We start from the raw sequence: 26,445 nt of genomic DNA on the forward strand, positions 1-26,445 counted from the left end.
TTTTTATAGGGGAAGGCTCAGAATGCTTCTCTAGAAAAAGTCAGAGGTGTGATGGGAAGCTCTTTCATCTAAATGTGGGCGATATGGTGGTTTATAATCCCCCTCATTGCCTTTATATTTCTGTATGTGTATGTTTGAGGCGAGATTGTATTTGTATGCCTTGTGCATGTGTATAAGCATGTTTACATGCATGGGTGTATGTTTGTAACAGTGTATATAGATGTGTGTTAGTATTTAGATGTGTGTGCATATGTTTGCAGGCTTACCTGTTTTGTGTGTATTTGTGTGTTGCACACTTGGGTACATAATATATACGGTTTCACAGCTTCACACAGGAAGTGCTCCTATCTGGTTCAAGTCACATTTCTCTTCAGTTGCTCTGTGTTACTGAACAGACATGGTTTTCGTTAGTGTGTTGCCACAAACCTTGCTGCAGTGAGTGTTGTACCAATCCCCTTGCACCTTGTACTGTGCAGGGGAAGACACTGTTCCTCGATACAGCTTAATATTAAACACTGAATTATTGACACAAGGACAAGATGAAAGCGGGAGTCCTGTGGATGGTGATTGTGTGTCTGAGTGATGGAAAGGTCACAACATGCTCAGGTAAGCAGAGTTAACTTCAGATTTACACTTGGGCTGCGTTCAGCAAAGTGACGGCTGAAATTGTTTAGACAGATTTTTTAGCCAACATCACAACTTTCAGAATGACTTTCATGTGGTCAAACATCTGGAATCAGATCCTGATGTCAGAAAAAACGGAGTTTGGTAAAATAAATGCTAAACCTATTTGATAATTTCTATGCTCACCTCGGTTGTACTGAGTATTTTTCTTCACATCACGAAGATCTGCAGTTGATCTCAGAGCACTTCAGGGATTGTAAGAAAATATTAGAAAAGATGGCAAAATTATACTGATAATGGTTTGAGGGATTAATTTCAATGCACAACACTTCCTGTAACTTGTCAATCAGATTCAGTAAAGTCTCCTAGGCAAAAGAAACTGATTTTACACTCGACATTCGAAAATGTAAATAAATGTTGTTCAAAATCGATGAACACTTATGACATATAAGAAACATAGCATGACATAGCAGAAAACAATATAAATTGAACTTACATGATCAAAACATGAATACAACTTGAAATCATTTGTTCCTTGGAATTAAAAAAAAATCATAACCATTGAAACCTACAGACCACAGACCTGTAGTCATAAATACAAATAGTACAAGTACAATAGCTCTCACGCACACACGCTGATTAACCTTGGACAGATGTATTTGGCTGATGCAGCTGTCATTGTGAAGGAGCAGGTAGTTGAGGTCTGAGCTGTGTAATGGTTTAAGGGATTATTTACACACTGAGTGCAATTTTTCTTCACATTCTAATAAATAAACAGAATAAACACTACATTATCCCGTTTCCGAGTCATGTAATACATACTGATATCAAATTGTTTTTGGCAGTTGTCAAATTGAGACTAATAGAAAGGCTTTGGAACAAAGACAAAACATATTTGTATATACAGCATATTTTTTTCTTGCTTTTTTGCAAGCTGTGAATGAATCTTTTGTGCATTGCAATGTGGGAAAATGGTGTCACAGTAAATTTGTATGTACCACATGTTGACATCTTGGACTATACTTCACAAAATAATTCACACAACACATGCATGCATGTGAAACTCCGATTTGAATTAGTATTCACTATGGAATCATTTTCACTGATAACAGGTTATTTGGAGAATAACAACTTGGTGTCACTTAACACACAGGCTGACAAACATCACTCATAAAGCAGAGTTGTTTCAGTTCTGCATCCACATAAACATTCTCACAATCATGGGCTACAACTGCAACCTTTCATTCAGGGAGACTGCAATAGGCAGTCAGCCACCCTACATGCCTTTTTTGCAATGTTACCAGATTTCCACCCAGTTGTGCTACTTTTCATCTGATTGGACAGGTAAAAATTTGGGGCCAACTGCAATTATTTTGGCTACTTTTAGCACCATTTGCATTTTTTTCCCCCAGTAAAAAGTAGGGCTCAATTCTAATGAATGGGAGGGCATTGAGTTCAGTAGACTTGACACACACTGACTGATAACTGATAACAGAGAAATCCCAGTGACAAAAACCTTGTAAAAGCTGTTACATCAGGTCATGTCTCTTATATCTGCTTAATGTAACGTTATCCAAAGGAGATGGTGGATATAATTTCTCATATTTACTGTGGTCTTGGATATACATGCAATATTATTAATCAAATATAATTGTGTTTGGTATTGAGTAAATATAAATTAAATGAGACCATTTAGAGTTATCCATTTAAAATGAGTAGATTCAAATAGAAAACAAAAAGGAATTAATTAAAACCTAAACAATGATATTGAGTACATATGAATCACAGAAACTTCTAAATGTGTAAATGGTACTAATTAAATTAATTTAATTATACATATCAATATTATATATTTGAGTAATAATAATCTACATTAATCACTGCATTGATGCAGTAAATTAAATCTAAATATTCTTCTTTCTTAGGAACCATTGCATTTCTTAACATCTCCATGTGTTTATGTTGTGACCTACATTTTAAGGTAAGATTAGAGTCCCAGATAGTACAGAAGAAATAAAACTCAAAATACTACAAAATAATATACAATGACATTGAATGTTTGACAAAACACTTTTAATCATTCAAACTTTGATGTAAGTAAGAGCAGGTGTGACACTGCATTTCAAAGCAAACTTTAAATGCTGACCACAAACAAAATTCTTGTAAAAACAAAAATGAATAAAACTGTCATATTACACAGTGGTGATCTGTCCATACACAGATTTCTTTGTATGCTTTCTCAATTAGATCAATACAAACACAATTAAAAAACCGACCACAATTGAAATTTCATTTACATTCGTGGGATAGAGTCAAAAACAGTACTAACTTACAAATTTGGCACTTTCAAATGTGCAATTCTCAAGCAATGTAGAAGCTGAACATTGTGTAGCACAAAAGTGTGCACTGTGACCACAGTCTCATTTCAAGCATAGGTGCATAGGTCAAGCCAAGGAGTAGAGAGCAAGCCCTGGCAATACCTTCAAGTCCTGTGATGACTTCCACTCGCTCAATAACAGTTCCAATGTCCTTTAGGCTGTCACTTGCAGAAGCCCCAGCCTTTGTGATCACAGTAATTGCCATTATGAGCTGTTTTAAAGGGCCTCTGTGTCAATGTATGGGTGGATGACAAATTAAAGCAAAATTTCAAGTTTAAGTTTATTTAGAGCCCTGAAAATCGTCGCCATACATCTGTATCACTCTACTTGTCAACAGCATCTAATCAAGGAATTACAGTCCTTGAATTAGTTTAATGCAAATTAAGTTCACTTATGTTGAATTATTTGATGAGATGTCCCCCATGTTCTCCAAGGTATTCTTTAAGGCACCGAAGGACAACCTCTCTAGTCTTGACAAGTATTGTACATCCAGCAGTTCCATTATGATCGTCAGTCTTTGTCCAAATGCTCCACCTTTGGCACAAAAAACGAAAATTAACTAAATGGGTTTTATTTCTATAAAAAAGGCAAAACAACAGTGTGGACGATGGGCAAGTAATGTAAACAGTGTATAACCGGAACCCATGTATCACCAGTAACACCTCTACACACAGCAACACGTTTAGCTCAGCCCAAACCCTCCCCTGCTACCCAGCCTAACAACTTTTCTGGCGGGAACTCCGCTGCTGGCTTAACAACAATGCCCCCCCATTTCCGTGTTCGTACGTTTTATACAGAACAGCAAGGCAGAATAACGGTGCAATATTCCTGCCTGTGTAAAAGGGGCTACAGTCTCTACAGTATACCTAGCCTAGCGTGACAAGCTAATCTACATGGCTGCCCTGCGACACACACAGGCCTCAACACACTTCTCTCCTAATTAACAGATGTATGCATGAAAGGGAATAAAATTGCAGCGCTAAAATGTAACCAAAAACCGAAAAGTTCCGACAAAGTTCCGACACAGACGTGTGGCAGGGCAGTTCCGAAAATAAGATGCTTGCTATACTTCCGGTGATAACCCCCAACATTTCCCTTTATCAAAAGGTTTCTAACCCTAACATGGAACCCAATATACTTATTTACACATCTATCATCGCACATATCAACAACACTTCAAGAACATATGATGCATGATAGCAGAAATGCTAATACTGTGCTGAGTCTCTCTCTGTGGTCACTAATTTTGTATTGTTATATAGCATAAGTTATTATACCACCATAAATGTGTTGTCCTTACCAACCCAGTGAAAACAAAATAAGTTTCCTTATCTTAGATGAGTAATGTGAAATAAGAGGGGCATGCGCCTTCTGCACTTTCTTCAAATGTGGCTAGATGATAGCCTGCCGCATTCAAAAAAAGGCACTTTGACAGGAAGTGCTTTTCAATTAAAAACTGCCTGATTTCATTAGGTTGGATTCACTCAATATTCTCTCTATTTGGGATCATATAAACAGAATGCTTATGTTTTATTTAACTAGAATAAATGGATTTTATTCCAAACATTTTTATTTGATATTTACTTAAATAATTGCCTCAAACTCAAGGACATAATTATATTGAATATACTTTACAGTAATACATTATTTAAAATCTACATGACCACGGAATCATTTTTTTACAGTGTACAGTACCAGACAAAAGTTTGGACTTTCTCATTCTTCACATTTTTTGATGCTCATTCTATTTGTACGCAGCACAGTATTTGAACCCACTTTTTCCAAGTTCATTGTTCAGTACAGCAAATGTTAAAATGTCCTGTGACCTGACATGGTAAGTACTGTATTTAAATGTAACCAGAGAGCAGAGGTAATGAGGCAGTTTTTGCAGAAGAGCCTTATAAATAAACAACATACAATGTTGCTCCTTCTTTTAGTGAATGAGGACCCTCCCACCTTTTTCGTGTAAGATGCAATGATGAGTGAGGAATTTATCAGCTATGATGAAGCACAGTGCACTGTGAGTCACAAGGCTTTAAGGCAGAGGGAGAAGCAAGCATAATATCACTATAATCAAGTGCAGACATAATTGTAGATTGTACAATGGTCTTCCAACTGGCAGATGAGAAACATGATTTGTTTCTCTTCATACAATAATTCAATTTTGACTTTCAGTTTGCTCGATAGGTGTTCCACATGGCTCTTAAAAGTGAGTCTGGTATCCGGCCAGATTCCCAAGTATTTAAAACATTCAACAGTTTCAGTTTCAGAACCCTGAAGGGTATGGATATGGGCGATAGGCTGGATACGCGTCAGTGACCAAAAGAATAGCATACATTTAGTTTTGCTAGAATTTAAAACAAGTTTATTTTTGATGAGAGACTTTATTGTATCATTAAAAACACACACACATACATACACATAAAAGAGAAAACTCTTGATAAAAGAAGTAAAAGCAAGTCTATCCATTGTTAAGTGAGGCCATTCTGTAAAAGTCAGTTTCAAGACAAGATTTAAAGGCAGCGCGAGTCAGCTGACCTAATGCTCAGTGGAAAGCCGTTTCAGAGCCAAGGAACCGGTACAGCAAAGACTTCATCACCCTTTGTTTTTAACTTGACCCTGACCCAAACTGGCAGACCTGTGGGGCCTCAGACAGTAAGGTATAAGGAGTTCAGTTATATACTCCAGATCAGGCAGAGCCTTGTATGTGATTAAGAGTACTTTAAAATTTGATTCTAAAGGAGACTGGAAGCCAACGCAATGAGGTCAAGATTGGTGTGATGTATGAGAAATGCTCTGTTCTGGTCAGCAGTTGATGAATTTTGAACAATTTTGAGCTGCTCCATAGCTTGACTCTTCAAGCAAGTAAACAAGACAATATTAATCGAAGGGGGAGGATATAAAAGCATGTATAATTACTAAAAGACAGAACTTATTTTCAAGAGATTCCTCAGTTGATAAAAACACAACTAGACTACTTTCTTTACATGTTGCTTCAGGGTCAAGTCACAGCCCAATAAGATAACACCCATATTTATTTTAGCTGACTTTATGTTTTAGTGATTTTGCCATATTCCTGATTGTTGCAGATTGCAACCAAATGAATACCGCCCCCCTCCAAAAACCTCAGTGTGACAGAAGTGAAGAATTTTATTCATACATCATACAGCAACTACACACCAGGTGTTTTAACATTCAACACATTTGTAGTAATACTTCCTTTGTGTGGCTTTATATGTAGTTTCTAATAATGTTCAAGTGGGGAACTTCCCTTGTCACTGACAACTACAAATGATTACTCTGCACTTGCTTCTGGTATTTTGATAACCATTTTGTAAGCCTCTTGTATGTCTGTTTGTCTAACAGTGGAGACCACCGTCACAGTGTCACACCTCAGTAAAGTATCCATATCCTGTCCGTCAAACATGGCCAATTCCGAACTCAGCTACCTGCTCCTTCTCAATGACAGCTGCATCAGCCGAATACGTCTGTCCAAGGTTAGTCAGTGTGTGTGTGTGAGAGCTATTGTACTTGTACTATTTGTATTTATAACCACAGGTCTGTGGTCTGTAGGTTTCAGTGGTTGTGATTTTTTAAAATTCCAAAGCACAAATGATTTCACAAAAAAAGAAAAAACTTATATTCATTTTTTGATCATGTAAGTTCAATTTATATTGTTTTCTGCGTTATATGTCATAGGTGTTCATTGCTTTTGCACAACCGCAATAATAACATCACAGTATATTTATTTACATTTTCGAAAGAGTGTCCAATTAGTTTCTTTTGCCGAGACTTTACTGAATCTGATTGACAAGTTACAGGAAGTGTTGAGACCTGCCACAATATCTCACCTCTGCTGCAGGACTGCACTGCATTGAAATTCTAAGCAAGTGGTTTCTTTACAGAGTAATTTCACGCCGAATCCTGTAGGCGTGAGCTGGGGTACATCACAGTTGTACTGAACTTCAGAGGCTGTGGACAGTGCATGCAGTGACCGACCACTAGATGGCAGCACAAACTAGGTTGCTGCAATGGGTTAATGGATCCAAGTCTCTTGATCCCTTTACAGCACCCAACATCACTGCTAGTTGTTTTCAGAGGTGGGCTGTTGTACTTGTGACCACACCCACCTGTGATGTAGCATAGTACTGTAGCATCAAATGAGATCACGCCTGCACAGATTGTGGAAAAAGCTTGTTGTCACCACTAGTTGGCAGTGCAAGCAGGATTATTGGACAGGGTGCAGCCACTCTTTTAAAGAGCAAAATCCTGTTTTTGCTGACCTCCAGAGTTTGACGTTTGCATCTTGCTGCAGTGATGTTGAAGTGTACTCAGGATGTGATCAGGAACACTTGTGAAGACACTATGTTCAGATCACACTTTCTGTTGCTGTTAAGTACGTAACAGTGTATGTACTCTCACAAAAGCACTTTTGGCTTGCAATCCAGTCTACTGAACCCAGGCACTACAAGGTTTCACAACATTGTAGGTGCATGAGCATGACGCCCCAAATTCAAACCTCAAAATTCTCAGTTTTACTATGACTTTGAGCATGACATCATTGATGGTATCAAGATAAGGGACTGTGGATATCCCCTCAAGCCAAGCCAAGGACACATCCAACCACATACTGTGCCACCGTTGTGTTGCATTTTACATTAAGTATTGGGCAAAAACAGATAAGTTAATTTTTTTTTTTTTGCAATCTACAATCACTGAAACTCTACTTACAAATCTAGAGAAGCAATATGAACCATTTGATATGTCATGACATCCTAAATCTGTTGAAACAGAGCTACTGCAGTGCCTACCTCTTTATTTCCATTTACATAAAGAAAGGGAATTGAAAAAAGGAAAAATAAAGACTTTGAGATGAGACAATTGTGTGAGCCTTCACATGATGAAAATACTGTAATATCCCACATTATGTATTTAAAACAAATTTAAAACAAAAACAGCTTGTAAGAAAGTGTATTGTTCCTCTTTGGATGTTAAAGCACAATGTATGTCTCAAAATACCTGTCCTGGAGTGCACTTTATCATCCCATATAAACTGTGCATTACTGATAAAATCTGACTTCATATGGCTGAGAGTCAGTTATGAGACTCAGCTGTTATGGGCAGCATACAACGCATGATTATCTAGTACTCTCAATATTTTTCTGACACAAATATTAATCCATGTTCTCCTTTAGTGTGTGTAAAGATCACATTACAAATCATATTACCATCCTAATCATCAGGTCCAAATCCTTACCATTAACACATCTTAACTTCTACTTTAACACTATTACTTAAAATTCTTAACCTTACTGTTTATTAATCTGATGGGGGCAGCAGCTGAGACTTAGCTCTGTGACAGAACTGTGATTTTACAAGTCACCTCCTTCAATTCTAGTATTACTTGCAGTCTTTACTCTGCAATTAATGTCTTGCAGTATAAAGCATGATCATTTCCCCCTCTTCCTTTATGCAGGAGTCTGGTTCTGGAGTGTTCTCCAGTCAGTATGAAATCACAGCCAACAACAGTGGAGTGTACATCTGTAAGAAGGAGGTGATTTATCCTCCACCATACAAAGAGGAGTGTCACTCCACTAAAGTAATAGTGGCAGGTAAGACACAAAACCAAAAATGTATATATATTATATGATATTGCATATATACAGTATATAACATATAAATCCCATTCTGATTGGCTCATAGAAAAGCAGAAAACCAATGAGACTGCCCTAGAAGCCAATCAGAGCTGCCAAGTCAAGTCTCCACTCATCCCAGAAGTGGTGTTGTGGGCAGGATGTGGTGTTCTGTTGGTCTACAGCCTGTCAATCACATGCATCACCTGCAGCATTGTTCTACGGGTGAGAATGAAAGGATGAATTGACCTCACATACATGACCTGAAATGCCCATTAGGTTTAGTAAGTGAAGGAATCCAGAAGTGTTTAGCGTTAGCATGTATGTACAAAGCATGAACAATTCTTCTTTTATACATATGAAAATGACTTGTGATGATTTCTCTGTCTGTGTGTCGTATTCCTCAGAGGAAGCTGAAGAGGGATGAAGAGGATACAAATGAGTATGTCAACACCAGACCTGGAGAGATAAGGAAACACAGCAAAACCTAATGACAATTTATATTGTAATATACAATAACATATCAAAGCTATTAAATTGATGATATGTGAGACTTTTCAATACATTGGAGAGTTGATTTAAATTACAAATATTGTAATTTAAATCTCAGTTACTTGTTTTTTAGTTAAAAGCTGACATTAAACTACATGAAAGAATTAATGCATATATATATATATATATATATACATACACACACACACACACACACACACACACACACACACACACACACACACATATATATATATGTATTGTTTTGTCATTGAAAATATAGATGCAACACTTGGCTAATACAGTCAATATAACTGTTTAGAATGTTTTTTTCCCCTAAATCATTATGTAATGGGGACTGAAGAAAAGATGTAAATGTTTGTAATATTTATGACCAGCATGTTTTTACTGTGCAAAAATGAATTGTGCAGCATGTTCTGCAGTGGAGGTAATCAGTTAATTTGGTCTGGATGAGAAGAATGAACACCAGTATCCATCAATTCCAGGGTATCTTTGCTCAGGTTTCTCAAATAGACCTCGCCTCATGTTTTGTGATTGCAAACTGAAAAAGCTGAAAATACTCAGCATTACTCTTTAAAACAAAATGCTGTCTTCTGTCTGTATTTTTCACATACAGTTGGAGTTGGACAGTGTGTATTTGTTCAGTGGGCAGGGATGTTCATGATATTATGTCTCTTACTTTGCTATTATTACCACATTTTCTTTGTCAAGATACTGAAATAAAGATGCAGTTTAACAATGTGAAGAGCTATTGAAATATTACATTGCATGTAAATTGTACATTACAGAACCCCTAAAGTCCCAAAAGGTGGTTTGTTTTTTTTTATCTTGTGCGCACAAGTTAATATCATATAGGAACAAGTTATTATCTTGTGTGCACAAGATAAAAAAATACCACCTTTTGGGACTTTAGGGACTCCGTAGTACACTGTATTCTCAATATTTTCTTTTAAAAAATTAAAAAAAAAAATAAACGCATAAAAATGTTTATTTGAAAGTTTTGTGCTCTTTGGAAATATCTAACAGCTTAGAAACAGCTTTCCTATTATCATTTTAACTGTGATCACGATTTGAATTAATCTTTTTTGTTAATTTTGAGCACTTTGGGACTGTACTGTGAACGGTTTTGGAGAGACATGAGTAAGTTTTCCTCGTTCTTAGTCAAATTACAACTTGAATAGTTCAGAAATGTCACATTCGTCAATTTACTTTGAACTGATGATGAAAATTGTGTCTCTGTGGTAAAACATTATCATAACTAAAAATAACAGCTTTCATGCCCACACAGGAAATGAGCAGATGATTGTGACACCTTACAAATTATGCTACAGGCATAAGATTTTGTTTTGTTTTGTTTTCTAGAAAATTTTAATTATCAAGGAGAAAATTGGAGCAGTTTACAATATGTGTTGCATTCTCAGTGATCCTGGGTTGGTTCCATTAGTTCCACTACTATATAAACTGGGCACAATGTGGAAAAGAGGCTGACTGGGTTATTGGTGGGAGAAATACAAAATCAGCAGGTGGATTTGGGACGAACTACAATAATGACCATGTCATGACTGTGATTCCCCTTCCCCCTTAGAAACAGACACAAAGATATTAAATGGAGCAGGAGAGAAATTTCTTTGAAGACAAAATTACCTCCTCTAAGCACCATGAAGCTCCAAAACATGAACATACATCACCCCAAATATAATGACACACCCCAAATATACTGTCAATCAGATGACAAGATATGTTTCAGGAAACAACAAAAATGTACTCTTTATGTGTAATGAAAGGCCTGTTTTATAATATATCAAACAACAATGGGAGATGTCAGAGTAATCACTCGTGGTGATGCACCTTCAGATAATTATCACCCGACTCTGCAGCTCCCCTCGCCTTTATGGAGCTTTATGGCGAGTTTCAGCTCATTGTTCACAGTAGCTGTCCAGCCTGCAACGTTTACAGAGAAAGAGCTCTAAAAACCCACTGTACACAACCTGCTCAACACCAAGCAGACTGACACAGCAGCATCTAGCTAGTGAACATAGTGGAGAATTTAGCGGCTAAAGAGATATTTCTCTTGGGAGTGGTAGAAAGCAAAAACAGAGCTAAAAGCGAGTGAATATTGGACTTACATTCACCAGGTGGACAGAAAGACAATTCCAAATGAATGATAATGTTGCTCCATAATCAGCCCCGGCATTATGGGCAGGCTCTGGGGGGCCAGGCCTGCCCATCCAGTTATTTGGCCCTCCCAGGAGAAATCAGCATCAACACTGTTTTAATGCTTACTGGTGCTCAAGCCACAGGCCCAATGATGTAAAAGGGCCCATGAGGCCCTGTTGAAAACACCAACAGAACATGTAGGTGTCCTCCTAAAAGTCTTAAATTATCGTATGTTCAACACAGTATATATTTGTCTGGCGCTTTTTGTATTACATTATGTAAGTTAAATGGTGTCGCCAACAACATTCACATTTCCTCACTTATTTTTCTGACATTAATCTTTTTAAATGGCTTGCTTGAGATGAATCGCCAAATCTTGTTGCAGTATCCACACTGATGGTCACAAGTTAAACAGACGGTAGGCTGGTCAAACCCAGTGAATAGTGACTATGTCACCACACAGTTTACACAATATTTAGCCACAAACTCTACTTTTATTGTGTGCACCATGACAAAGCAGGTTAATTGGTTGAATATGGGCCACTTTCCAATTAAAGATAACAGTATAAAATCACAAGATTGACCATAGCTGCACCGCCAATTTATAGGCTACGTTTTGTTTCCCACATAATAAGAAACATTATGAGGCAAACGCTTCTTGCTGAGTTCAGTTGAACTTCCGTAAATGGTTGGTGTAGATAATAAACACACTGATTGATTGATTAAAGTAAAATTGATACAGCTTTTAGGAGCCAGCTGCCAACAATACGGGCAACCACAACGCATTCAGCTGAAAGTTGGTTAAACCGAAACAGGTGCTTGAGTGACTCTCAGGGGAATGTGTCATGGTTGTCATGGTGACGGCAGCTGTTGAAAACACCAACAGAACATGTAGGTGTCCTCCTAAAAGTCTTAAATTAACGTATGTTCAACCCATAGAAACCAACTACCTGACCAGTTACTTTCCTCTGGTGCCAGGACTGTCCATAACTGCTGGATGCAACAACTGTTTGCCAAGAAGTTCACAGATGAACTTGATAAGTTGCGTTCACCACAAGAGTGTGAAGTGGATTGTTCATTTAGTAGTATTAATTTGCTTCCATGCACACAGTAGTGTATAGTGACTGTTTAATAGTTTACTGATCTGGTGTGTAGAAAAACAGAGAGGTAATAACTAGGTGAGGTTAGATCCTCCCCTCCAAGCATGTTGCCATATCTGAACATGATCTGAACATCTGAACAGGGTTAATTAGTTAATGTTTGGTTATGTTTAGGCAACTAAAACAACTTGATTAAAGTTAGGGGAAGATCGTGGTCATGGCTAAAAGAAACTAACATTGACTGGATGCAAACCACAGTCTCCAGTGTCAAAGTTAGACACTTGTATGCCCAACCATCCACCTTGATCAGCTCCCTAACAGGTTTGTGCGAACACAAGGGTCACTTGTCAGGAAAGCATAAACTTCAGTTAATTTTAGTGTTTGAATGAAATATCAGTGCTATTGCTTTTCTAGTGAGGACACTACTGGATAAAGACTAGTTCCCTAATGCCATTGAGTTTGTCTTTTGTAATGCTTGTTTGGCCAAATACTTGGACAGTGAGAGATATACTACAATGTTGTCAGAGTGATGGCATACAGTACAGAGAGACTGGAAAATCAGTAATTTTACTTTCTCACAAAAGAAGCAAAATTCCTTGTTTCTCTGTCACTAAATCAGGGTTTCACAATCTTTTCTAGACTCCTTTTCAGTCATCACAGTCATAAAGTTGTCAAGTGAATTTGAGTCTGACATACTTCTTAGCCATGCTAGTGGAAAGCCTCTTGGGATGGCAATGTTGGTCTGTCGGTCCATCTGGTTCCACAACTACTTGACGGATTGTCATGAAATTTTGTACAGACATTCATGGTCTTCAGAAGATGAATCCTAGAGAATTTGGTGATCCTCTGACTCTTACTCTAGTGTCACTGTTAGGTCAAAATTTCAGTTTGTCCCATACTATGGCTTATTACCCAGAATCTGTAAAATTAATGACCCATCATCCTCAGCTGCATGTTGTGTTCTGTGCTAGTTACTGCATGTTAGCATGCTAAACTAAGATCATGTTGAACATGGTCAGGTCAGCATTATACCTGCTTAACATCAGCATGTTAGCATTGTCATTATGAGCCTGTTATCATGCCGATGTGAGCATTGAGCTCACAGCTGCCGTAACTATGGGCAACCACAACGCATTCAGCTGAAAGTGGCCAGTTAATATGGTCACTGGTTAAACTGTAACAGGTGTTTCAGGCCTAAGTACAGCCTGGCAGAGCTGCTAACATGGCTGTAGACTCTTAGGCCACATTCAGAATGACATATACCTCTATGTACAAAACAAAGACCTCTCCTTCATTTGAATGGTGGTATTCAGTGTTTGGAAAGCCTTATTGAGCATTTTTTGTCGATTATTATAGAAGACATGAAATTATAAAAAATGTAGGCTGAAGAAACTGTATTTCTGTAAACTTGCTAGTATGACTGTTGTTGCTCTCATTCATTAGTTATAATAATGGCTGTAATCACGGCTTATGTGACTTTAAGTGTATAAAGTTTTTGAGTGTGCTGTGGGAGTTTAATCTTCTTAATACAGATAAAATTAACACAAGCGTTGCATTAGCAGGAAGCAAAGAGATTAGATTTGTGGCTCTATTGGAGATAAATCACACTGAAACTAGCTTCTTGCATTGCATTTCCAAGACTGACTAACTGACAGCTCCTGATTACATTTTTGAACTTCATACTGAACCATACTGAAACAATGACACAAGCAAAAAATAAACCACTGTTTTCCGGGTGACTGAAGACTGTACTGCTGACTGTTACTTCAGTAAGAATGGGGCTTAAACCCCAGAGAGTGTTTCCAGGCAAAACACATATGTGACGTCAGGAGGAGGCCAAATGTCATAACATCAGCACTTTCAATACAATGTATTTGAAAACACATTGACAGAATTAGCTGTTTTCCACAGTAAAGTGGTTTGGGTCTGAACTAAATGTATGTCAGACGTAACTGCAAAAATGATTTTAATATTCCGAAGAAGAAAAAATTGTGATGATATAATAGATACGGCTAAAAATAAAGAGTCACTCACAATATTCCATCAGAGTCAAATGTGAAAAATTTGCATTAATTACATCATGCAGGAAGCAATGAAAAAAAAAAATTCAAAACACACATACAACATATACTGTATATTACAAATTACATTATTTATTTTCACGGCTTTTTAAGCAATGATCAAAAAAATAAAGATTTGATGATTTCGATTGAATTGTCTGCATTGACAGCATCTACATTCCTTTAGTTATTTGAGTAAATGAAGGTTTTGATTATGTGAATTGAAAAATCTTTTCACAATATTAATGTGCATAGAAATAGAGGCTATGTCTTTCAATAAAAAGCTTCATGTTACAGTGTAGTGCTGCTAACTGCTTTTACTCCTCTGCACTGTCACAATGATGTGATAAAGCCCACAGAGACTAGTGTACGGCTGTGACTCATGAATTTGTTGTCAGTTTACTGTTAGCATTTTGTATCAAGATCTATTATTAGGCCCCTGGCCCTCAATGTTGAGGGGTGCTTGACCTTCATAAGCTCACTGCTTCCAGTACCTGACTCAGTGTCACCTCAGAAAGTACATGTGACATTATCATGGTATACTGCGTCCTCTTCTCACTCTGTCAAATGAAGACAAATGAAGGCCTCTGAAGAAGACAATTTATCCATCCTGCTGATCTCTGAGATGGAGGAGCTGTCAGAGACACAATTTGGCAAGTTAACTCATCATCACCTCACAGCAGTTGTCAAAAAAGAGAAAATTTATTTGCATCTCATTTTACAAAGTCTTTTTTTTATGTCCTGTAAATGATAATGACATAAAATGAAGGACCACTGTTCCCCCTTTACCCCTCACTTACCTTAAAGTGGTGTACCAGTTGCTATATTTCTAGTTTCGTCTATGTTATCTGTTGTCTAAAGGTTGCATTTTTCACTTTTCTCCTGAAAGCGGACCTATAATAAGTATGAAATGTAATAATAAATAAAAATGAAATTTTTGTTGACAAGCTTGAGGCAGTTCAACGCATCTTACTGTGCTAAGTAGTTCTGTGGAGGTGGTTGGACAAACTTTATTGTGGTAATGGTCAGACATGTTGGCGGGCAAGGACAGCGCTATCAGTAATTACCGTACACATTATGTCAGATATTGATGGGCCTCACTTTATCTTTCCTCTCTGTGGCAGCCGATTTGGTGTCTTCAACATCCTCCTGTGATATTAAGTGATACTTCAATGCTGGTAGCAAACAAACTGTTGCTGAATTAGTTACATTTCTATAGCGAGAGACTACAGCAGCACCTCACTCAAAGCATTGTGTAATCACTCTGCTCCCACCTACTCCTACAGAAGCTTTCTGCAGTATTGTATTCTCATAATGAGAGAACATCCCTTTCTTCTCTGTAGCAAATACTGTGAATGCTGTCTGTCAGCTGCATATTATTAGGTCACCACAGTCAAAATGATACAGATTTGGTCTAGGGAGTGTGAACTGAAGCAAAGACGTATATGCTTGAGTGGAAAATGTCATAATAGAAACAAAATTTGATCAAAAAAGATGCATGAGTCCCTAAAGTTCACAAGAAGATCCGATTTGCTGTTTGGAAATACATTTATATCACATATTATATATAATTTGAAAGTGGTATACAAGACATATAAATCAGAATTTCTTTTTTTAATGTGAAACAGTCATAGAGACAGAAAATTAACAAAATTTAGTTGTTTCATTTTAATTTTTATTTTTGATGACAATATTATCTAAATTGTATGTGGTCTAATGGAATTTATAGTGGATATTCTCTTTTATAAAATTTTGAACATTAACAAATAATTTAAAAATCTTGTTTCTCATAAAAGATAATGAAAGATCTGCCATAATGTTGAGTAGATTTCATTTGTTCCAGAGGTATATAAACCTGTTTTAGTTATCTTAAAACAGCAAATCTTTCCACTCAACACTGTTGAAACATCTGAAGGCAAATGCAAACCTATTTCACTGTAGATTTTATTTCCAGAGTGTTGAATGAAAAAGCCTCTGTGGGTGGAAGTGTTTTGGCAGTGCATTAATCAGCTGAAGACACACACACACATTGAACACAGTTTTTTTTGCTACAGTATGGGCTCCAAAAATGTTCAAATACAAACTTTAGGTTGTGTTTTCATTTAAAGGTTGTAACCATGGTTTGCTGATCACCTCTTTTGTTATTAAAATTGAAGACATAGACTTGCTCAACCAATTTTCACCCCAATCTGTATTTTCTTGGTTTCCATGATGATACAAGAAAGTGGTTCTTTTTGAGTGCTTATTCAGAGGTTTACTTTTGTTTTTTGTTTTTGTTTTGTTGTTTTTAAGTGATTTTGATTGCAATTTCATTAGCCTGGGTACCTGGTTTTACCATAATATTTTTTATGTGATTAACTGTTGTGTGACACAATAATATGTGTTTATTGTACAACTTTTTGCTTGTTGAGCTTATTTCTTTTTACAAGACAAAGAGGCTATTAATAGCACTAAGACTCATTAAATAAAATTACTTAGTTAGTTCTCAGCTTTCCTGCGGTTCTGCAGGAAAGCTGAGAACCAAGTGAAGCGGTTACCGGCACAACCTCATCATCATTTCCTGTGCTGCGGCACAGTTTCCATGACAGCTAAGGGAAATTTATGAATATAAAGGTGAGTTTCACCATTTTTGCTGTGTTTTAATCAATTTTGTTCACTGTGAGGGTGTGTGTTCACCACAGTCTTGTGAGTTGATAGTGTACGTGGCTTTGTGTGCTGCTGTATAGAAACACTGTAGGATGGTCCTGACTCAATTTATGATGGAATGGATTGTGTTGACAGTCCTCAGCCTCTGTCTGCCTGTGTGGAGTGGTGAGTATTAACAGGCTTTTACTGATGGGATGATACTGATAGACAGTCAGTTTATGGGATAGTAATACAGTGCACAGTCCAGTGTTAATACTGACACTTGACATTTCTACTCTGGTAACACAAACACTGATGTTAGCCTAAGGTGACTTCATTTTATTCCTCAGCTAAACAACTTATTGAAGTCACCATAACCACAGCCTGATTGATAAAAACTGTATTCACAACATAGTGAGTTTAAGCTGAAAACTACACTTACATTGATATGACTGATGACAATTTCACAAATAATATGTGGCAGCTGGATTCATTTTGTTTTAGTATGAGAAAGAACACATTCTGTGACAGTACAAACCTATTCTCATTCATATTGTCGATATGCTTATACGGTATTTTCCCTGTGCAAATAGCAGTATATTAAGGCAGTAATGTAATTGATATAGGAATTGGCATTATGAACCACATACTGTAATCTGGCACTGAATGGATGCTTTTTATATTTAATATTGTCAGATTTTTGGCATTTGTCCTTTATTTGAGTGTGACAGTAGAGGTACAGACAGGAAATGGAGGGAGAGAAAGAGAGGGGGATAACATTCAACAAAGGTCCCACACTGTGATGTTGCGACTGTGTGGTATGAGACTTAAACTGCTTGGTTACTGGATGCTCTGTACTTTAACAGTGATGAGTTGTGCAGAAGGTTACAATTTGAAATTCAGTCATTACATTGCGGTTACTATTCTCAATAATGCTCCTTCATTTGGATTTTATCAGGAGTTGATATAAGTTTTGTCTCTGGTCTGGACTGAGCTGTCGCGAATACATGGTATTCTGGTTCTGCCATTTGGTCCCTCCAAAGTTGTGTTAAATACATATGTTTGGACCACTGGTAGGCCTACATTCAGGAATCATCTGGTTTTGTTCGGTGTTGGGAGAGTATGTGAACACTGCAGGGCTGCTGGGTGCAGTCAGACGACAACACCTTGTTTCTTATTTCTCCATTTGTAAAAGCAGAAGAAGTGAAGTGTGGTTTTGGAGCTGCTCTGAGTGACAAACAGTATTATATATTACATGTTGATTTTTGAAAGGTGGCTCTAAAAGGTTTGTAGCTTCCTCTTTCACAGACAGATGTAGCTGCAGTCAGTTTGTTCTCCCTTAAGTTGCCATTCTATCCTAAAAAAGTAAATCTGCAGAGGTCTTATGTTTTGTCCTTTGGATTCAGCTTATTATCATGAGGTCAAAACTCTCAGGAGATACAAACACAACAGTCCATCTCTCAACTGTCTCCACCCACCCTTCCCTTTTGACAGCTGTGAAGGTGATTCAGCCATACAGAGTAGTGAGCACCAATGGTACGGCACAGGTCCAGTGCTTTCTCCAACCTCGACCCTCCTATCACCAGAGCGAACCCTCCCACGACCACACTCTGCCATATCCCTACCCCGACCCTGAGGATCTCCGAGTGAGTCTGCTGAAAGGCCTCAACGGCACCCAGAAATTCTGCTCGTGCAGCCTCAACTTAGGGCTGACAAAGGCAGATGTGAAGAAAGAAGGAGAGGTAAGTCTGTAAACAGATGGATGTTAATTCACTCCAACCTGAAGCAAAACAATCTAACCTAACAGTAACACCTAAAACTATGGCAAAACATATGGAAGAAATGTTATTTGATGAAAATCAAAGTGGTTCATCGTCCAGGGAGTGTGAATGTGTTCAGCAAAATTTGTGGCAATATGCCCTTAAAATTAGGAGATAATTTGGGTTGATAGCTGATAAATTGTTCTTAGAGTGGCACTAGGGCAGTGGTTCTCATTTGGGCCAGCGCCCCCCATCCATTATTCAGATCCCTTACCACCCCCCATCAATTAAAGTGTAGGCGAACTGTCTTTCCTCAATATTAATGTTGATTATTATTCTGTGTTATATCATTAAAAAAGCATGTCATTGGATGCCAAATAACAGATTTGTTTAACTGGACAATTGGAATATCATTAACATTAATTTCCTTGGGAGCAAAAAAGCCATGTGAATGCGTGTTACACAAATGCAACGATTAAAAATGTGACGGTCAAACTTTAATTAGGTCTTGTTATTGATCATGAATAGCAGCCGATCAGAAAGCAGTAATTTGGTGCCAAACAAGAAGCATTCGTATTAATTGTTCCAACAGAAAACAAGAGCAGCCAACCAAGGAAAAAGTCTGAGGCTAGATACGTAGAAATGTATCCATAGTTAAGGTATTTAATAGAATACTGATGGCATTTTTTCTTGTTCTGCGCCATTTTGCTGGTATGATTGTTGTTGTTTTATGATGCTATCCAGTTGATTAAATGATTATACCTGCAGGTCAGATATAACCAGGTCAAAGGCCCACAGGGGTTTTGGTTGGGGAGTTTGGGGGACCTCCCCCAAGAAAATTTGATGTTATTTGACTAAAAACTATGCATTTTCACATAATTTTGGACCATTACCATTACAATATTTGTTTAAAAAAAAAACCATAGTGTGTGCCAAAAATAAAAAATAATAATCACAAAACATTGGTAAAACCAGCTTATAGTGATTGGATTTGAAGAGCAATTTTCTCATCCTCTCATAGTCAGCCACTAGCCAGCTGTAGGGACGGGTATGGTTAAATTTTTATCTTAATCTTATCCACAGGTCTACACTTGTCAGCCTGGTTCTTTATCAATACTCAGTTCTTTTTAATTACTAAAGAATTGTTTTTTAAATGATCTTAAAAAAAAAAAAAATTAAATAACAACATTTTTCTACAGCAGCAACAGTAATGTTTCTATCAGCAAAGTCACTGTATAAATCCAATAATATTTCACTAGAAAGAAATCAAAAATGTCAGTAAAGTAAATAACATTCCTGACCTTAAAATACTGAGTGACGTTTAGAAAGAATGAAGAACACAGACATCAGTCACGATCTTCATCCTGTCCTCCTCCTCCCTCTGCTGATGGTTGAGAGAAGGGCTGGTATCAGCCTGCAGCTAAGTTCACAAGAATTTGCCAAATTTTAATATACGTTACAAACTAACCTAAACACAAACACCGACAAATAGAGCAGAGGAGAGGACAGAGAAGAGCTAGCGCGACCATAAATGACCGGGGCGGCGTCACAGCTCCAGGAGGCGTTCAGGTACAGTGTTGAGCGTAGGGCATCCGCGTTTTGGAAGCGCTCAGAGCCTCATACTCAAATTTGACTGTAGTTATGCGCATAAAACGGAGAAAAATATACTTGACAACGCTGTGAAAAATATAGGAAAAGCCTGAAAACTGATGATAAAATTGTGAAAATGTGCATTAGAGTATAGGACTAAATTGATATTAACACACACACACACACACACACACACACACACACACACACACACACACACACACACACACACAAACGTCCCCCAAGAACACAAGAACACCTAAACGCCCCCCTTTCAACAATACTGCTTCCGGCGCCTCCCGATGTTCTCTGAACACCCCCTTGGGGGCGGTACAGGCCCTGTTGAGAAACGCTACAGTATGTTAAGTAAAGATGAGAGTCTAATGGCTGGGCCAATACACTATAAGCTTGGGCTTGGGCTAAAACAAAATTAGACATATAAAAACACCAACATATATCGGCACACCTGCCCTCCTCAGATTATCTTAACACACCCAAACAACTGAATGTTTAATACACTACTCATGCATGAAGGCATATTAATTTGTTTGAAATTTCTCCCCTTCAAGAGCACCACTGGGTATAGAAGACACCAAAATCATTCCTATCATCATAATTTTCCTTCAATTCTTGGAAATTTTGGCCTTGTTTGGAATAATTTCTATATCACCCATTTGGAGTCTCCATATTTCTTTTGGACTTATAAGAAAATGAAGAGTGGACATGGTCCAGAGAGGGTTAAGAAACTGGTGTTGTGTGTTTCAGGTGCTGTGCTACGCTCAGGTGAGGGAGGGTGCTGTGGAGGTGACAGTTTCCGGACTGAAGGCAACAGACACAGATGTGTATCACTGTGAGATAGAGGTCTTCTACCCACCACCATACCTGAGATTTACTGGCAATGGCACACTCATTCATGTCCTAGGTATGACACCCACACTTGACATTCAGACACATATGTGCTTGTTTCCTCCCTGAGCTTAAAGAACACAGAGCTTTTCAACTTTTTTTCAATCTTTCTTTCCATCCATTTCCTTTATCAACAGACAGCTCTGAGTGTCCTGTGCCAGAGGCTCAGAGACAGATCACACACCAAGGTGATGATGAGAGTGATGAGAGTTATGAGAGGATGGCACCAGTGAGTGTTCCCGTGATTGTACTGCTGACACTGGTCATGTTTGTCCTCATCATCATGATCTATGTCCAGGTCAGGGCATTATTTTTTATACTTTTATTCATGTTATGATTCTGATGATTACTGAAATTATTAGAATTATGTTATCACTATTAATGTTTAGAAGTAGTATCAGTTAATCATTAAAGTCAAGTTTTTGTATTAGTGTTACACATTTTATTGTTACTAGTTTATTTTGTAAGCAGTAGTAATAGTGTTAGCAGCTGTGGCAGTTATGACTTGTGAATATAGTATCAAATAGCCCCTCTCACTGTTCTGAAAACTGAAAATACCTGAATTTTAACTTGACCTGATTAAGACCATATTACACATGATCAATGTGTGCTCACAGTATTACAAAAAAAATCATGAACAGTGTGAGCACAAGCCGTGTGCAGTCCAGCTTTTATGCAAATAAGCATTATTGTTGGATTGTAAAAAGTGGCTTTTTATAGCTCCAGAACCATTTAAGTGTTAAAAATCAAAATGAAAGTATTATGTGACTATTGCAGAGTAGGCGTATAAAGTGGTCTGCTAACACCTCTAATACAAGCAGCAGACAAAAATAATCTGTTAAAGTGATTCATCTTTCCAATTACTTACAGATTAACTGTTTATTCCACTGTGTGTGATTAAAATGAGTGACGCGTGTGGACAGTGCAAATGTTAATTTGTGTTTAGTCAGATTACCACACACCAGGACAAGAGTAAACAATGCAAAGAGGGAGGGAGGAATGGGTTTAATAGGGTCCAGCTGCTAAGTTTTGCCCCCAAGCCCTACACCAAGTTAATCAGGCCAATTGAAAGTAATAGCAGCAGTAGTAGTAGAAGCAGTAGTAGTAGTAACAGTATTAGTAGTTGTTGTAGTAGCAGCTATTATTCAGCTATCAGAGTGAGTCATCTTCTCTCTCCTAATAGCCGTTACTCACCACTGTATAATATCTAATAAACATCATTATCATTCAAAACTGTGTGTTTACCATTTGCAGACTCTCCAGTGTGAACGAGGGAGGAGGGAGATTGCCAGCCTGTTTCACAAAGCGGATGCTGCTGCATTTTCATGTGACAACATTGCATGAAAAACACACTTCCATCCTATCCAAAGCAGCACTGACCTACAAGCATTAGAAAACCATTGATTTTAAATGGAAGGTTAGAGGAATATAGTGCCAATATTGGCTGTTTATTAATATCACCTCTGTTATGCTTGAGGTTCATTTCTGCACACATTTATGGATAATAGCAAAATGACATTTGTGTGTCTGTGCATATTTTACTTATTAAGTATAAAATAATGTTTACATTGTTGTAAACACAATTCTTTGCATAGCTAACACTGTGTACATACTATTTGTTTGATTGAAACTGAATCACTCAACGTTTAAGTTGGTTAAATGCTCCAGCTAAGAAAATATAATGCTTTGAATTGTTAAGGCGCATTAGGGGCTACTTGACTGTAAGTGTACTGATAGTAAACTTGCGTGTGCACATTTTGTTGCTGTTGCAATGTTCAGTAAATATTCATGTTGGATATTTTTCTTGAAATAAATGTCTTCATTTCTGAATGTTGTTTGTGTAATTGCATTTGATACATACATAAACATATCAGCTTGCTGTATAGGTTATAGAAGCAGCTGAAGAGAAGTATGGATGTAATTTTAGATCTGAAACAAGAATGCAGAAGTAGAGAAGAATGCTATATTTACGTATGACTTCTAGTTTGGCTGACCCTACAGTTGTAGCTTTGAACATGAGGTAGAGAACAGCACCAAGGTAAGTAAAAACATCCTCACCAGATCTGGATCTTATTTCATGTACAGGTAGAAAACCATTACATGAGAGGTCTGATGGGTCTGTAATCATGGGGCAGGTCAGAAATATACTGGGAGGCAAACCATGAAGTGCTTTAAATAGGATAAATAGAATTTTGAAGTGGATTTTGTGTCGCATTTGGCCAGTGAAGTGATTTATTTGGGTAATTGAGCAAAGAGAGCGTTACAGTAGCCTATGTAAATTGTTTGAGACAAAAGCATGAATCACTTTATCAGAATCAGCTCAAGATGTAAAACTTCAAACCTCAAACTTCTGATATGGTTTACGTGATACAGTGTTGCCCTAGTTACAGCATGTGGATGACATGATTTTCAGGTTCCTGACATGAGACTCTGCGTGTGAATAAATTTCCTGTCTGGTTTTTGGGACATCATTCTTGTCTTAGTTCAACTGTCAAAATCTGGAGGCCTTGTGATCAATTACAATTTAAGAGCTTGTCTGAGATCTGAGATCATCACAGGAGATAGACATGTACAGCTCAGGCAGCATATTTCATTATAACGTTGCCAAGAAAGAGCATGTGTTAATAAATTATTTTTTTTAAAAAAGGTCCAAAGTTTGACCCTTGTGGAACCCCTGCTAACATTAGGCGCTTTTGGATCATAACTTCAAGGGCTTTTTTTATTTTTTATTTTGCAAAATAGGAACACTAAAGTGATGTAAGCTTGCCGGCAGTTGGTATAGCAATGTCACTTCTGTGCAAGATACATTAGTACATCATTGTTATGGGAGTATTTGGTCATAAACCAAAGTAAAACGAATTAAAAGTTTGACCAAATGATGGCACTAGATGAAAAGTCAGAGGATCAAAGTTGAACGACTGCACAAGATTTCATGGGAATTCATCCAATAGATAATTCAGTCTCGATCATGGAGGTGGGCCAACTGACAGACCGGCATCGCCAGCCCTAGAGCTATGCTGCTAGCATGGCTAAAAAGTGAAAGTGGTTATCTCCCTCAACATTACTGTTGGTGTGGGGTAAGAATCCAAAATCTGAAAACAAGCAGGGTTACGAGTAAGACTGTGTTTGTTTTACATGACATGTCTCGTTACAGAACAAGACAAAACAAGACATACAGTCCATAGCACACTAGAATCTATGAGGCTGTACTTGAGCTAAATGCTAACCAGATATAAATGTTTATCATGCTCACCATCTTAGTATGGCATTAGCATGCTAACATTTGATAATTAGCACCAAACATAAAGTACAGCTGAGGCTGATGGGAATGTCATTAATTTTGCAGGTATTTTTACATAAACCAAAGTTATGGAAAAAATATTTTTTGACTGGTGATGGTGCTAAATGAAGAGTTAAGGGATCACCAAAGTGATTACAATTCATCCCGAGGAAGACATTCATGTGCAAACTGAATTTTATGGCAATCCATCCAATAGTTTTCAAGACATTTTGCTCAAAACCACAAATGTCAACATCCTGGTGGCCCTAAAGGAAAACTTAGAGGATCATCAAAGTCATTAGGATTAATAATTACCATGAATGTCTGGGACATTTTGTGACAATCCATCAGGTTGACGTTGAAATATTTCAAAAGATAAGGAAAGAATCATTTTGACCTGCTAGTGGCGCTAAATGAAAAGCAGTGGTGGAAGAAGAACTCAGGAAGAAGTACCCTTTACTTAAGTACAAGTATAAGTATAATTACAAGTATAAATCTGCATGAAAAATCTTACTCAAGTAAAATACATAAGTATTAGTAGCAAAATATACTTACAGTATTAAAGTAAAAGTACTTGTTTGGTCCCTTGGACTGATATATTATTATATATGACATCATTAGATTATTAATACTGAAGCATCAGTGTGTAAGCAGCATGTTGCTGTCGTAGCTGCTGAAGGTGGAGCTAGTTTGAACTACGTTATATACAGTTAGCTAGTTTAGTCCAGTGGTTCCCAACCTAGAGGTTGGGCCCCTCCAAAGGGTCACCAGATAAATCTGAGGGGTCGTTAGATGATTAATGAGAGAGAAAAGAAGAAAAAACAAAGATCTGATACACAAATCTGTTTTCAGTTTTTGAACTTTTTCTCTAATCTTTGATTTTTGGTCCTGGCTACACACTGCTTTTTGTAAGACGTCAAAAGCCAAAAAAGGTTGGAAACCACTGGTTTCATCTTTAACAATGTGTCGTATTTTAAAAGCTTGTTATATTATCCATTGTGTCGAATTTTCATCCGCAAAGTAACTAAAGCTGTCAAATAAACGCAGTGGAGTAGAAAGTACAATATTTCCCTCTGAAATGTAGTGGAGTGGAAATATAAAGAAGCATTAAATGGAAATACTATATAGTACAAGTACCTCAAAATTATACTTCCACCACTGCGGAAAAGTTATTGGACAAACATTGCCATCCCATCCCATGCTGCTAGCATGTCTAAAATCATATTGACACAACAAATATATGTAGAAAAGAGTTTTTAGTAGAAAAACTCAACAGAGTTTTCTACAGGAGGACAGTGAACAAGCCCTTGAGATATCTAGTTCTTCATCTTATCTTCTCTATTTACCAAGCCAGCAGAAATGCATGAAGAGAAGTCCTTCTCAGATGGACCAATCAGAGAAAAGAAACCACACTTCTAATGTGGTGGTTTTTCAGTCATGCACTCGCAAGCAGATTTCAAAGAAGCAGACAATCTGAATAACAGGATGTGGAGTGACTGCTGACGTTCTGCAAGTTTGATCAAAGGGTTTTTTTCTCTTCTAAGAGAAGCTTATTAGTGATAAAGACAATGGATAGACACAGATATATATACAGATAAACCACATCAGTGACCAGTTGCATGAAGATTTTTCCTAAAGAGCTTCTAAGGAAATCTTACATACTATTTTAAAGGAGTAGTTCACTTAAATCACAAATAGAAAACATGTTTTCCCCTTATTGCACTTAAATTTAACTTAAAACTGAAACTCTCTGCCAACAGTTTCATGTTAAGGTCTGCATAATCTTAACTATCCAGGACATCATCTCTGATGTCAGTTT

General features: G+C 37.4%; 2 protein-coding genes across 2 annotated transcripts; both read left to right on the top strand.

Moving 5' to 3' along the window:
* Positions 1–369: 369 nt before the first annotated feature.
* LOC137193060 (T-cell-specific surface glycoprotein CD28-like) lies at positions 370–9,377 on the top strand. Its single transcript, XM_067604245.1, has 5 exons — positions 370–606; positions 6,369–6,499; positions 8,479–8,614; positions 8,706–8,860; positions 9,043–9,377. Exons 1-5 carry the CDS (start codon positions 540–542, stop codon positions 9,124–9,126), a joined length of 573 nt encoding a protein of 190 aa, XP_067460346.1. The 5' UTR covers positions 370–539; the 3' UTR covers positions 9,127–9,377.
* Positions 9,378–17,090: 7,713 nt separating this feature from the next.
* cd28 (CD28 molecule) lies at positions 17,091–23,148 on the top strand. Its single transcript, XM_067604246.1, has 5 exons — positions 17,091–17,276; positions 18,585–18,832; positions 21,206–21,362; positions 21,484–21,644; positions 22,601–23,148. The coding sequence occupies exons 1-5, from the start codon at positions 17,204–17,206 to the stop codon at positions 22,688–22,690; spliced, it is 729 nt and encodes a 242-aa protein (XP_067460347.1). The 5' UTR covers positions 17,091–17,203; the 3' UTR covers positions 22,691–23,148.
* Positions 23,149–26,445: the final 3,297 nt, after the last annotated feature.

This window comes from Thunnus thynnus, chromosome 11 (genome assembly GCF_963924715.1).
Source record: "Thunnus thynnus chromosome 11, fThuThy2.1, whole genome shotgun sequence".
NCBI lineage: Eukaryota > Metazoa > Chordata > Actinopteri > Scombriformes > Scombridae > Thunnus > Thunnus thynnus.